General features: G+C 42.9%; 1 protein-coding gene across 1 annotated transcript; it reads right to left on the bottom strand.

Moving 5' to 3' along the window:
* Window positions 1-2,650: 2,650 nt before the first annotated feature.
* On the bottom strand, window positions 2,651-14,289 carry LOC137900523 (solute carrier family 22 member 6-like). Its single transcript, XM_068744622.1, has 15 exons — window positions 14,263-14,289; window positions 13,966-14,130; window positions 11,535-11,608; window positions 11,314-11,443; window positions 10,130-10,233; window positions 9,400-9,554; window positions 9,081-9,249; window positions 8,241-8,364; window positions 8,032-8,147; window positions 7,837-7,891; window positions 6,891-7,050; window positions 6,604-6,712; window positions 4,371-4,449; window positions 3,967-4,094; window positions 2,651-2,792 (listed from the first exon to the last, which is right to left on the bottom strand). Exons 1-15 carry the CDS (start codon window positions 14,287-14,289, stop codon window positions 2,651-2,653), a joined length of 1,737 nt encoding a protein of 578 aa, XP_068600723.1.
* Between the last annotated feature and the right edge of the window lie 1,425 nt (window positions 14,290-15,714).

Genomic DNA, 15,714 nt, shown 5'->3' with positions numbered 1-15,714 from the left:
GAGTCTTGTGGATGGGTAGGGAATGGGTGGAGAGAAGAATTGGACCAATAGAAAGACATAATAAGTAAGTTAGTGCCAACTCTCTGGCTAACCCAAACCCTCGCTTTTATTTCTGTTAATTTGTAATTATTCTCTCTCTCTCTCTCTCTTTCTCTCTCTCTCTCTGAACCACCAACCAGCTGACCACAGCCGCAGCTTTCCTTATGAAATAGGTCACCTTGAAGTGACAGTTGTGAGGTTACTGAGTATTATCAGAAGGGTTACCTGGACATGTGAGACATTAGAGCCTGTGATTGGCTGGCAATCTGCAGTGGTGGGTCAGAACTCCAGAAGCAAAGTTGTTCTCTGAGCAGTACGGCGTACTATGGAAATTAATATGGGAAAATCTGCAAACACAGGAAAATTAAAAAATAAAGCAGGGATTCTGAAAATACATCTGTTCTTTTCTTAATATTCCTTCATTTATGTCTGGATTATTTGTTAAACCGTGGCGAACTGAACAGGAACAGTCTAATATACATTATGCATCGTCAGAATTATGGTTATCATTATATATATGCATATTATGGCATGCCGTTCAGGAACTTATGATATATATATATCAAAAGTGAGTCTGAGAATATGGACCGAACTCTGGAATATATATATGAAAAGTCTGAGAATATGGACCGAACTCTGGAATATATATATGAAAAGTCTGAGAGTATGGACCGAACTCCGGAATATATATTTTGATATATATATTCAGAGATTTTCATATATATATTCAGAAATTTCCATATATATATTCAGAAATTTCAATATATATTTTCAGACATTTCAATATATATATTCAGGAATTTCGGTGCACGGGAATATATATATGGAAACCGCGGTGTGGTGGTTAGGGTTCCGCGCTCTCACCCCCGCGGTCAGGGTTCGATTCCCGGTCGGGGAGCCAGATCGGTCTTGTGTCATTAATAGAGTCAGCTCGAAATCTAGTGCCGGCAATCCTCAATGGGGAGATAATGAACGCCCTGAAACAAATCCGCAAGGGCTTCCTTGAAATGCTCCTCTTAGACAGGATGTCTGACTGTATTTGTACTGTAATACATGCTGTATGCTGTATGTATGTAATACATGCTGTATAGAATGAAACCAAAGATCAAAACCTGTTTTCAGGTGCGACTGCACTGACCGGGGAGGACTGTCCTCAGTGCGCTCCCGACCGTGTCGCAAGGGCGGGGACTGGCCCACAACCCGACATAAAGGCGCCAGGGGTCTGTGGCAATGTCGGCAACCCACCCGACCAGTCTTGAAACACCGACCAAGGAGTCTAGCGCTCGCGCGAGTCAGAGGGTGTCTGCGAAACCCCGTGGCGCACTGAAAGTGAGGGCCGGTGCCACGCCAGCCCAGGTGGGATCCCGGGGAAGGTGCTTGTGGCTCTCCCCTCTACTCATAGGGGGGGGAAGCGCGGGCCCTGGGCGCACCACCGGCCCGTCTCACCTGCTCTCTCGGGGAAGTGGAGCATGAGCGCACGCGATAGGACCCGAAAGATGGTACAATCCCTTACCCAATCAGGACGCAGAACACAATGTGTGTTCAAGCACTGTAACAAAACATGCAAAATTGCATTTAAAAAATCCGCGAAACAGCGAGGCCGCGAAAGATGAACCGCGTTATAGCGAGGGACCACTGTATACTCTTTTTCTTCAAAAAATGATTTTTTTTTTTTAATTCAAGACTCATCTCCTGTCTGGCTCGTCTACACTCCGTATTAGATATGTAAAGGTTAGAAACAGGACAGGAAAGTGGGTTTTATTCTGATTTATTAAATCAATTGATGTTATTAAGTGTATATGCTTTATCCAGATTATTGCTTTTTGATTCTAAATCAAGCTTCTAAATTCATAACGTTAAAATCTTATTTTTCTCTTTGACTTCTTACATGTTGTAAAAACAGAGTTTATGCCAGAATAACATCTAAACCATTCCAAAGACTATGTTAAGTCGTTAAATGTTTTCCTCCTCACACAAGAATTTATAATGCTGTCCGAGAAGTCTAATTTATCCAGATTTCTAAATAGCATTTGGTTGTAATAATTGTTGGGTCTCTTGGATGACCACAGTGCCACAGGGGTTAACAGGGCAGAGGTCAGATAAAACGTAGTGAATAGTGTCGGGCTCATGCTTCACCAAATCTCAGCCGAAATTGATTCATGCACGACCTTGGATGACAGGGTAAACTCCCCGGATTAGGCAGTAAGAATCATTTAACACTATTGAAACGGAGGGCTGATATCCGAGTTGAGCCTCTGTGCTCCAGAATAGAGTAGCAGTTAGGCTCCGCCCAGAATAATACAAACCGGGGTTTTACACTATCCCTTCATGCTACGAGGGAAAGGTGGGGTACACCCTGGACAAGGTGCCAGCTCACCGCAGGGCCATATCTGACAAATAATTGAGAATACATTTTCTCATTGAATAAAGTTTTGGTGAAAAAAGAGACACTCTTATACTGAAATGAATCACTCTGATATTCATTGGTTTATTTATTATTTTATTTTTCATCATCAAAGACTTGAGCCATCCGGTTGTCCAAAGTGCAGTCCAGCCAACTGACGAGTCATTGATTGGTTTAACTGTCAGCTTCTCTGAGGGGACCGATTGGTCAGAAGGCATTGAGTCCTGCCTCTTCCACATCCTGCAGCTCTTTAAAAGGCACATCTTCTGCTGAGACCAAACCCCCACACTCAGAAGCTCCTCCTTCACATAATGACGTGCTTTCCTGAGCGGTAGGCTTTCTTCCAGACCTGAAGGCAGACAGTTTTTAGTTAATAAAATGACATTAGTTGATAGCTAATGATCAAGTTGGTGACTGATAACCATGACCATGAATGAGTATTGAGTGAAGGTGCTGTTACCCCATACTAGCCATGATAGAGGTTTTTAGGCATGTGACACAAAAGTCACATGCCAAAAGTCACATGAAAGTTAGGAACTGGATGTTTTTTTCACCGCCATTGGCAGAGAGCAGGTGAAAGAAATGAAAGAAATATTTCAGGGTAACAGAAATTCGGCCTAAAGTTATGTCTTGATTCCAATACAAGTCTGCTTCTAACACAGCCTGGAAATGCAGCGAACCCACTGTTACCCTCTGTTAACCCTGCAAGCAGCGGGTAACCTTCTGTTACCCAATGGTTGGGTAGCAGGGTGGAACGGTTGGTAAGCGCTGTTGTCTTGCGGCAAGAAGGTCATCGGTTAAAATCCAACCTGCGACTGTTCTATAACGAGTTTGCATGTTCGCCATGCATCTGCATGGGTTCCCTCCAGGATCTGCGACTTCCTCACACAACCAAAACCATGTACATTCAGCAAATTGTTTGCCCTAAATTGTCCGTGTGTGTGAATGACTGTTTTTGAATCTGTCAATGTTAAAACGAAGGATTTTTTCCTGACTCCATTCTGGATCTGATCTGGATGAAATTTGGTCGTAAAATAGACATCTCCACCCTGCATGACTGTCAAATTCCATAAATATTGGTCAATAATCAATGGAGATATTGAGGAACACATTTTGAAGTGGCATTAACTGCAATGTTAACAAACATTTCAAAGTGATCGAGAATCCAGGATCTCTTCTTGATCTTTACCAAAATTGATTAATCTGTTCCTGGTAATAGTCCCAATATTTCCTGGATATTTCATCCAGATCCGTCTAGAACTTTTTGAGTTGTCTTGCCAACGGACGAACAGACAGACAGACAAACTGGAAATTACACAACCCTCGACTTTGCGGAGGTAATAACTGTCAAATAATGTAACACTGCAAAAATAGATGAAACTACCCTTTTTGTTAATGATGCTTGCACAGCTGATAAGGATGACACTGTTCATTAAACTACAGCTGCTAATGAAGCTAACATGGCAAACAAACGACTGCTGTGAACTAGCAATGGTAAAACTGAATGGTGGCCATTAGCTCACCATTTCTGTTCCACATCATCTATGGTTTCTGGCAGTGGCATGTTCAGCGTCTCTGGCAGGAAGCAGGCCAAGCATCCGGCCACCAATGCTGAACCCCCGTACACAAGACCAGGTAGAGCAGGGAGCACCTGAAAGATGAGGGCATCAATCATGTTAGCATGGATTTGTTATCTGCTCTGGTCTAGTTAAACAGATGCTCAAGACATCAGGTTAACCAAGCATTCATATAAGCCGGCAAGCAGATGCATTAAGGTTTTTGTTGCATAAATGACAATATTTAATATTCCAGTACCCCGGAATAGTCTTTCCCAGGGAAGCCGAGGAGTGTGATTCCCCTTGTCTTTGGAGCACCTCCGATGGGCTTCAAAAAAAATTCTAACAAAGTTCAAGAAGTTCAATGTCACCTCATTCAGGATTAAGATGGCAGGGGCTGCCATGGCGCCGATCCTCGCCATGGTAGAGACAAACCCCAATCCTGTCTGCCTGGAAACACAAACACCAGAGTCAGAGCAACAGGGTAATCATTGAGGCAGGTGATGGATGATTTCTTGGGTACAGGCACAATGATGGAGGACTTAAGGCAGACAGGGACGGTGGACAGCTGCAGGGACAGGTTGAAAATGTCCAGGAAAACCCCTGCCAGTTGGTCAGCACATGACTTCAGTGTCCGGCCTGACACGCCATCTGGTCCCGCAGCCTTGTTGATGTTGATCCTCCTCAGGGCTGAGAAGACCTGGTGCAGCTGCAGGACGAGTGGCTGATGCTGCACCTCAGGCTGGGGCAGATCCACAGACCTTCTGCTGCTCGGAGAGTCAAAGCGTGAGAAGAATCTATTCAGGGTGTCAGGCAGGGTGGAGTCATGGCTGACGTGCTGCTCCCTGCATTTGTAATCCGTAACAGCCCTGATGCCTTTCCACGTCACGTGGGTTATTGTTCGCGCTCGTGCTCCTCAATGCGCTGTTGGTATCTGTGCTTTGCCAGCTTAATGCCTCTTCTCAGTTCACTTCGTGCCCTGCTATAGGCCAGCCGGTCTCCTGCTCTGTAGGCTGCATCCCAGGCTCTGAGCAGAAGCCGCACTGTGCTGTCCACCCACGGTTTCTGGTTCGGAAAAACCGTGATCGTCTTTGTGGGAAGGACAGTATCAGTGCAGGTGTGGACATAAGAAAGAACAGATGAAGTGTACTCCTCAAAATCTGCATCCTCTCTGAATACTTCCTAGTCTGTGTGTTCAAAACAGTCCTGCAGGGCTGAGGAAGCCTCCTCAGTTCAGACCTGAACGGTTCTGATGCTGGGTGTGGTCCTGCAGATCAGCGGTTTATAAGCAGGGATCAGGTTCACTGAGATGTGATCATTCATACCCAGGTGGGGAGCTGCTACAGCCTTGTATGCTCCTGGGATGTTGCAGTAGACCTGATCCAGTATTTTGTTTTCTCTGGTGGGGAAGTTGATAAATTTGGGGAATTTGGGGAGCACAGCTTTCAGTTCCATGTGGTTAAAGTCCCCAGCTACAATCACAGCAGCCTCTGGATTAGCGTCCATCTGGCTGCTTACCAGACAGTATAGCTCCTCCAGCGCTAGTTTAGCATTATCACGCGGTGGATATGCCGCTACAATCACAGCGGAGCTGAGTTCTCTAACCAGTTTAAACATTTCACTGCAAGATATTCCAGGTCGGGGGAGCAGAATGTTCCGATCATGTTCGTAGCAGTACACCACGAGTTGTGAATGTACAGTGCCAAACCTCCGCCTTTGGTCTTGCCTGAAGCCGGAGTCCGGTCGGCACGGAACAGAGAGCATCCCGCTGAAGCTCGGGAGGGATAAAATCAAAAATAGATGGTATACCAACCTGGTTTTTCCCCAATTACCACAGTTCAGCCCTTCCGTACTGTATAAGGGCTTGGATTCTCAGAATTGGCGAAAATATAAACAAGAATACAAAAACAAGCACAAAAAGCCGGGAGCCTTGGGCCGCAACGTGTGTATGCGCCGCCATTCCGGCGTAAAATGCATCACTCAAACAACCAAGAGTTCTGATGGAGGGTACTATTTTAAGAGAACCTTTAACATAGAGATCCTGGTTTTGTTTTCTCTGCAGAAAGTTGAAAAAATATATCATGTTCTTCTTTCAGTAATAGCTAATACATGCTTTTTAATTCTATGATCTGTAGGGTTTTACCAAACCCTCTTCTGGTTCTCTGTTCTCCTTAGTGCGTGTGTAGTCAATGAGGAGAATGTGGGTTAAGATTAAGACATTTATATAATTAACAGATCAGTACAAGTTAGTTCAGATATCAGCGCTGGATTCCAACACAGCTCTCGTGCCCGCGCTTCGTTGGAATGAAGATGCTTCCTGCTTCGTCCTCACGTCATTCCGTCCCCTGAAGGCGGGACTTTGCCCCAGCTAATCTAAGCCCATGTTTATATGTGTTGTGTGTGACGTCACTGTTGTGATGCGTTCAATTGAAATCAGTCATGACAACACTAAACTAAATGTGGTGCGTTCCTAGTGGTGTCGGCATGTAATTACATTGTGGAATCCCACTTAATACGGAAATTCCCTACAGAGCTGTGGACAACACATGCCATTTCACCAGCTGGCTGTTACTGGCTATGATGGGTTTGAACCAGCAGTCTCACCTGATGACGGTGGGATAGAGCTCTCCGGTGTACAAGTAGACAGTGTTGAAGGAGGCCCCGGTAAAACCTTTACCCAGACATGCCAACGTGGTCCTGATGGCCTTCATATCTGTGGAGAGAGTTGGATAACAAACATGTCATCTTTCTGTTCTGCCCCGCTGTTTTGTTTCATGGTTCAGGTTAGGTGCAGTGAAGGTATACTTTGACTGAGTTCCAGTCCTAGTCTGGAAGTTCAAGTGAATTATTGGAATGAAGTTTATAGTAGTACATTGGTGGTTTTTCCTCACCCCTGGGGATGAAGATGTTTGCAAAGATGATGATGGATGCCAGGATGAGACAAGAGGACTGACATACTCTCCTCCCCAAGAGAGAAAGTGCAAACAAACATATAAATTTGGTAAAAATATCGACTGTTCCAAAGATGAGCTGCATCAGGTAGATATTCATCTGGAATAGTCAAGAGCAGAACAGAAGAATAATAATGTACACTTTGTTTGAAGAGCTTCTTTCACACAAAATATGCAGGTCAAAGTGTTTCACATAAAAATATCAACAGACAACAAGAGATTGCAGACCCTCGCCTCCAATAGACTATTCGATCTTGTGAGACAGTAAACAGGGCTTCCGGATCAGAGGGGCCAAACCTGCGCAAGCTTGCTGCTCCGGAACGGGAAAAGATACAACTAGAACTGTAACATATATGAAACTAGAATGAACTATGAGTGTGCACACCAAATTTGAAGTCTCTAGCTCCAAAATTGAGGTCAGGATGGACTCCTGAAAAATGCCGATTTTAGAACGAAAATTAGCTCTCAGATCCGGATTGTGATCCGGATCAACGCCATTCCCGGGGAGGACCGAGCCACGGACAGAACCTTGCTTGTGTAAAAATTGCTCCTTGAAAGGATTAGGCTAAACACTTTTCCAGGTTGAAGTTAAAGGTGTGTGATTGGAAGTAATCAGCACCTCCAAGTTGAAAAATGGAGGATTGCTTATTCCAGGTTATGTATGAGCTGCAGCCCCAAGCAGAGGACTTCACATGTTTCAGGGCCTTGTTCACGAGTAACGGAAGAATGCAGACAGTGTGCTAGCTGGCTGTGAAGAGGGAGCTAATCTACAAGTTAAAAGTCTTGGCATGTCGGGCCCAGTCATTTGGGAGGGCACCAGGGGTAGACCCTGGAACCACTTGAATTTTATCTCAAGGTTGACTGGGGGTTTCTTTGATGTACTCACTCCAAACTGCTGCAAATCCATCGACAGACCGTAATACGAAAAACTGGTGGAGAACCTGCAGAAGGAGACACTCTACATATTGACAGGTAGACTGGTGCACAGATGGATGGGAATCACACATCTCTGTAGAGTTACACATGCATCTGCTAAAGTAACACAACTACAGTTAATTGAAAACAAATGTATTCTTCAGACCAGACGACAAATAGACAAATGGTGATTCGCCTCATTCCTCTGGTCTTCAGCAGGTCGTATGCTGTGAATGACAAACGACTTGTCTCGATCTCCTTTTTCATGTGAGAGTCTAAAACCTGCAGGTCATATGAGACTGATGTCAGTCTCTGAAGTCTGTCGCCTGTTATTATATATATGGCAGAGAGGTGGTTAGAAGTTCGACAACTTACCTCTCTTGTTAATTTATCAACCATCTCTGGTTTCCCATTGACTCGAGCAACTCTGTGGAGATTCTTTAATGCCACATCAGACCGACCATTCAGAATCAACCAACGAGCTGACTCTGAGCACCACCTGAACAATCAGAGAGCCAGCATGAGAACCCATTTAATTAAAACAATTAAATTCAAAATATTTAATTTATTCCTGAGCTGCAATTGTGGAGGAAGTATTCGATGAGAAACAAATGACCATTTAGAGAACATAAATGTGAAATGGAATGGAATGTTTTATTGTCATTGTCATTAGAGTACAAGTACAGTGCAACAACAAAACAAGTTTGATCTTTCCTGTCCAAGGTTTCTGCCTGTTAAAGGGAAGTTTTTCTTGCCTCCGTTGCTAAAGTGCTTGCTCTTGTGGGTCAAGTTAGGCTCTGTCTTTCCCTGCAGGTCTTTCCCTGCTAATCCTCTAAAGTGCCTTAAGATGACTTTCTGTTGTGATCTGGCACTATAGAAATACAAATGAATTAAATTGAAATTGAATTTGATGGTTTGGACATATCCAGAGGAGAAAGAGGAGCGAGATCGGTAGAAGGAGGCTTAGGATGGAACTGTCAGGGAACAGGGCTAGAGATCGAACCAGGAGAAGATACATGGATGTAGGGAGGGAGGACATGAGAGTGTCTGGTGTTGGAGAGGATGATGCAAAGGACAGGGTGATGTTGATTTGCTGTAGCGACCCCTGATGGGACAAGCCAAAAGTACAGTAGTAGAGAATATAAATATGAGAACAACTTGTCTTGTAATAGATTAAACAGATTAGATAGATTTACTTTGAAAGTCTGCACTAACCAGGTGTTGGCAAAGAACAGGAAATGTGGGGCTGCAAGGGCCACCTGCAGTTTCCTCCAGTCACTCAGAAAATAGGCAAAACCTGCCAGGACAATCTGGCTAAATGCGATGTTGCAAGAATTTATTGTGCCCACTATTGCTCTTGCTTTATTTGGGACCCACTCCATATCTGGAGACAGAGAGAAAAACAGTCACACAAGTGAACATGTAGGTTGATAGCTTTTGAAAACATTTAAACAGTTAATGTTTTATAGAGAATTAGTAAGTCAACAGTCTCATGGACCTGCAATTTAGGACAAAATGAAAGAAAGCTAAGTACTTAGTGTAATTCCAGCAATAACAAGTCCAGCCACTGCCATTCCACAGAGGAATCTAAAAATGCAGAAGACGGTGTAGGAAGGAGAGAGACTTGAAGCACAGCCAAACACAGCCAGCTGCAGGTGCAACCACAGTAAGACTGACCGTCTCCCAAACCTGACAGAGAGAACAAGAGACAATCAGAGATTGCAAACCCTCGCCTCCAATAGACTATTCGATCTTGTGAGACAGTAAACAGGGCTTCCGGATCAGAGGGGCCAAACCTGCGCTAGCTTGCTGCTCCGGAACGGAAAAAGATACAACTACAACTGTAACATATATGAAACTAGAATGAAATATGAGTGTGCACACCAAATTTGAAGTCTCGAGCTCCAAAATTGAGATCAGGATGGACTCCTGAAAAATGCCGATTTTAGAACAAAAGTTAGCTCTCAGATCCGGATTGTGATCTGGATCAACGCCATTCCCGGGGAGGACCGAGCCACGGACAGAACCTTGCTTGTGTAAAAATTTATAGTTGATTGGGTTACTAGTTTTTGAGTTATGCGCGCGGACAGACAAACAGACCCAATTGCAATACCCTCGCCTCCCCTTCGGTGAGGGTAAAAAGAACAAGACGTGTTTCATTTTAGAGTGCAGCTGCAAGGATATGAACGTTGCCATTGGTTCAGACCTTCACCAATGTAAAGCTCTAGTGGTTAAATGTAATGTTCACAACTTAGACAAGTCACCTGTCTGACAGAGTGCCGAAGACAATACCTCCCACTAAAAATCCACCCATGTAGATGGTCTGAATCATCTGTTTGAGAGGATGGAGAGAACACACCAGGTTCCACTGCAGGACAAGAAACAGAAATGGGCGTTTGATGAATGTGAATCCTATTGATCAGTGTTACAGTAAAAGTCTGGTCCTTTGACCACCTCCATAATGTGACCCCTTTCTGACCGTTGTTTTCTGAGAAATTAAGGCAGGAAGCAAGGTGATTCTAACTTCAAAAATTTAGCAATTGCTAAGTTGGCCCCTTTTTAATATTTTACATTCCTTAGTTTTCCCCACTGCAAGAGCATGAGTACCAAAATATGTCTATAGAAATTTTATCCACAGAAGTGTTTACAAGAGAGAAGTTATCATGGTTTGGGTTTTGTTAGTTTATTTTGAACATTTGTGTTTCTTGTATTTCCTCATTCATTCTGTTCTCCTCTCTCGGCAGTGGGCGTGGCAGAGGACAGATGGGCAGAGCGGAGAAAATGCACCTGTAACCCATCTTCCCATCATCAGATTATTTAAATTACTGCTCACCTGTTCAGTACTTGTTTTGAATGTTTTGAGTTTTGCCTTCTTAAAGACTTTGAACTGTTTTGTCGTCTTTGTCTCCGTATTCTGGGATCCTTCTTCCTGCTAGTTCCAGAGTGGAACGTAACAGAAGTAAGTCAAACTCCTTCTGTTAAACATGGACCAGAACATGCACCTCACCCCTACGTAAAGAACTGTTCTCAAATGACACAAACCACAATCCAAGACAGTAAAGTTCTTGAAGGTGTTTTCTCTCCACCAGCTGGAGAATCATGATATGTCCTCTATGTTGACTGCCTAGTTCCAGCTTTATGTGGACAATGTATTTTATCAGTCAGAAATAAGCCAAGGGACCAAAATGGTTCATCATCTTTCAAATTCGGTGTAGTTGTACACCATCATCAAACTCTGGAATAGAACGGTGATCAAACCTTTCCCTTAAAACCCGTTGCTTCAAGGCATATTAGGACAAACTTCACTGCCATCCTAAATTGCCACTTTGTCATTAAAAGTTGTCCATTGATAACCACGATCTTATTAATGATCGCTGAAATCTCCATTTAAAAAATATTAAAAGCAATGTGGAGGATTATGAGCATTAGTCTTCTCAGAAGACCATACCTCAGAAATAGTAGTAGAGAGGAACTCAGAGCGGTCGAATGTCCATCCATCCAAACATTCTTCTGTCCTTTGCAGGCTGACATTGGCTGAACTGTTTGTGGTAATTAAATGCCATTGAGGCTCCTCATACCTGAATAACAGCAGCAACAAACGAAGCAGGCCATTATGTCAGTATTTCTCATTGAAATGCAACACAGAGCCTCACAAAAAGGATATTTCACCTGCTGCAGCGATCTAGTCGAGTTCCTGATGAATCCAGAGGGATAAAAGCTTTCAGCAGCTGCTTCTCATCCATCTAAATACAACAAACCACAGCCATCAAACATGTAAACCAATGACATTCATGAGGGAAACAAATATGTAATTCAGGTAGTCTAGTAGTAGTCAGGTAGTAAAGATGTGTGGTAGTGAATCAGATGCACGCAATAAATGCTGCATTTGGAAAGGTTTTCTAGTGATGAAAGGCAGGTTATGGTTGTGAGACAGGTTGTTTGGCAGCATCACACGTTATCTGGTTGTGCAATAAGTTATCTGGTTGTGCGATAAGTTATCTGGTGATGAGCCAGGTTACCTTGTAAATGGAAAATGGACTGTACTTATAACACTTTTGTCGTCTGACTTTGTACTCAAAACTCATACAATTCTAGCCAGCATCCATTTGGTATAACAATTTGTTATTCAGGACAGGAACCGAGAAGGACAGATGGTGGTGGACTTTGCCAAAAGGATGGAAATGGCAGTAGTTAATACTTATTTCCAGAAGAGACTAGAACATAGGGCGACCTACAAGAGTGGAGGGAGGAGCACACAGGTGGACGACATCTTGTGTCGAAGGAGCAGTTTAGAGGAGGTTGGTGACTGTAAGGTCCGTGGTAGGAGAGCGTGTAGCCTGTCTCCTGTACTCCCACCACCTCCCAAATGCCCCCTGAAGGAGTTCAGCCATCTTAAACCCAGGAAAGGGAACAGATCCTGATGCACTCAGCCCAAGGGTGCGTAAAGGTTGTGCTACTCAGTTGTGTGGTGTTTTTTCAGCACATTTTCAGCCTGAGCTTGATGGTGATTCCAAACTTATGGAAAACCACATGCCTGGTTCCTGTGCCTAAGATAAAACACCCCAAATCACACAGTGACTACAGACTGGTGGCTTTAGCATCTCACATCATTAATTCAACAGAGCGGCTCATCCTGAAGCACCTTCGGGCCATTGTGAAACTGTATTTGGACCCCTTGCAATTCTCTTATCAGCCCCATATTGGAGTGGAAGATGACATCATCATTCTCCTGCTCAGCGCTTCTACTCACCTGGAGGAGGCAGTCAGCACTGTGAGATTTATGTTTTTTGATTACTCCAGTGTTCTAACACCATTTGACCTGCTCTGCTCAGGAATACGATTTTGGACATGCAGGTGGATGCTCTACTGGTGGATTAGATTACAGACTACTACTATGCCCTCAGTATGTGAGACTGCAGAGCATCCCTTCTGACACTATTGTCGGCAGCACGAGGGCACCAACTCAGTGGGGAAGAAGAATCGTGACTCATGAGGTGTTATGGACAGGTTTATGAAGTGGTGTGGACTAAATCACTTCCAACTCAACATCTCAAAGACTAAGGAACATGTTGTTGGTTTTATGAGACGGATGACCTGTCTGGAACCTGTCTCCTTTCATGGAACAGAGGTGGGCATACTGGACAATTCTAGATACCTGGGTGTCCATTGATAATAAACTGGACCGGTTGAAAAACACTGATGTGGTTTTCAATAAAGGTCAGAGACACCTGTTCTTCCTGAGGAGACTACGATCTTACAACGTCTGCCAAACCATACGGCGGCTGTTTAATCACTAGTGTTCAGTGTCATCTTCTCTGCTGTGGTGTGTTGGGGCAGCAGGCTGACGGCAGCTGACACAAATAGACTGAATAAACTTATCAGGAAGGCAGGTTATGTCGTGGGAGTGGAATTAGGCTCGTTTGCGGAGGTGTCAGAAAGGAGGATGCTGATCAGCATCAGAGACAACATCTCTCACCCCCTTCACGCCACACTGAAGGGTTGTAAGAGAGCCATCGGCCATAGGCTGATGTTACACAGAATAACAACAGAATGCCACAGGAGGTCTTGTCTATCTGTGGCCTTCAGATTGTATAACTCCTCCCCTTTCTGCAGGGAGGACAGCTAACATTAATACCCATTTATATTACCATGTGCAATACAGTGTTCTACATCACAGACTTTGTTGTGGTCACCATCAGGTGCAATAATCTTTCTATTACATCCGGTCATATCATCTGGACTTTACTTATTTTACTCCTTGACATTTTATATTTATGTTTTCACCTATGTTGTGTTCTTTTGCCATTTCATATTGTTGTTTTTGTTTTCTTTATTCTGACAATTTTAATATTTTATTTTCTGTAATTCTTTGGAGCAACCAGGAATCTGAATTTCCTTCGGGATTAATACAGTTCTATCTTGTCTTGTCTTGTCTTAACCAGCTGATAAGTATCTGCCGCCGAGTAAAACATTCAGTTAAACATTGTTTCAGGATAACCTGAAGACAGCTAACCTGATTGGGAAACAAGTTAGCTGCTTGTGAAATAAGTCAGCTGGACATGACAGTAATAAGGTTACTGAGTAGTATCAGATGGGTTACCTGGACATGTGACACATTATAGGTGCTGTGATTGGCTGGTAATCTGCAGTGGTGGGTCGGAACTCCAGAGGCGAAGTTGTTCTGGAGGTTTTGACTCATCAATAGAAAACTAGGAAAAATGATTATCGACACGTGGATCCACTGGTATCTCCCAAAACCACCAGTCTCACCAAGACAATGGGGGAGTGGGGGGGAGGAAATTTGCGTTACACACCTGCATCACATGATTTACCTGGAAAGGTTCATTCAGTTGAACCAACTTCACAATAATGCTTTTATAATAGTCACGGCACTCACCTCCTCCAGCAGCTCAGAGAAGCCCATGTCTTCAGTTGATTTATTAGTTCTTTGTCAGTCGGGAAAATGTAAATCATATACTGTATTCTATAGAATTTAATTTCAATGCCCTACATAAACACTTATGGTATCTCAAAACTAATAAAAAAAATATTAATTGTTTTTATAATTCGTTTTACTGCTATAAAATGTCAAGTGATTTTCTGTTCCAGCTGATTGAACCTAAGAACAAAAAACATATATAAATAATTATCATTGGACCAATATATTTTTGTCCCTAAACATTTGAACACATTTATGCAGTTTTTATAGCTCAACTTGTGAAAATCCACAACTTTCCAACAATCAATCCAAAATTCCAAACTTATTCAAAATTGTAATGTTCTAGCAGTATCTCTATCATAACTTTGCAAAACACAAATTATAATGTGCTCGAATATATGTAGAACCTGGTGAGAGTTACTGGAGGATTAGTGGCTGTCACGTGAATATTTTTTCATTCATTCAATAAAATAAAAAACCCTGAATGAAAACATACTTACAGTTTGCAGCCTGGTCGATGAATAAGGGGGTAACGAGATGAGTGGATCTATAATCTTGTGGATGGGTGGGGAAATGGGAGGAGAGAAGAATTGGACCAGTCAAAAGACATAATAAGTAAGACTAAAATGAAAGTTAGTGCCAACTCTCTGGCTGTCTTTATTTCTGTTAATGGGTAATTATATTCTCTCTCTCATCATGAAAGTCACTTCACTTCACTTCACTTTTATTGAATTTGTCCCTCGGAGGGCAATTTGTTTTACAGCATATACACATTTTCCACAACATATAGCGGACACTCAAGACACAGTTAAACATATAACGGACACGCAAGTGGTTTCAAATCCATTTGAGACTTTTTTACGTGGAGTTTGCATGTTCTCCCCGTGTCTGCATGGGTTCTCTCCAGGTTCTCCGGCTTCCTCCCACATCCACAAACACGCTATGAATTGGTAACTCTAAATTGCCCATATCCATGATACCGATATCGATACTTTTTATTTTGTGATATGTCATGATCATTTAACAATTTTGTTAATTTATTATGGTTATTATTATGGTAAACCACAGCACAAAGATTTTAGGCAATAAAAATGTTTTTTTTATTAACTAACTGCAGCAATAGAAAATACAATTATTATTTTACTGCCACAATTGTTTCAGAAAAAAGCCAGTAGTGCAAAATATCAAAAGCAGCAATATAGCAAAAATATAAATACAACAATGTCAACATCACAATAAAAAAATACCTTCCATTTCACGATATTGTAAAAAATAAAGACAATAGTGCAAATAGAGTGTAAACTTTATTGTGGCTCTCATTCTTAACCTTTGGCTCTCTGCTCACAACGGCCCCCAAGGAAGAATCCCTTGAGGTGCCCTTTTCGCTCTGTTCCCATATTGACAACAGAT

This window comes from Brachionichthys hirsutus, chromosome 10 (assembly GCF_040956055.1).
Source record: "Brachionichthys hirsutus isolate HB-005 chromosome 10, CSIRO-AGI_Bhir_v1, whole genome shotgun sequence".
Lineage (NCBI taxonomy): Eukaryota > Metazoa > Chordata > Actinopteri > Lophiiformes > Brachionichthyidae > Brachionichthys > Brachionichthys hirsutus.
This window is presented reverse-complemented; position numbering and strand designations above follow the sequence as displayed.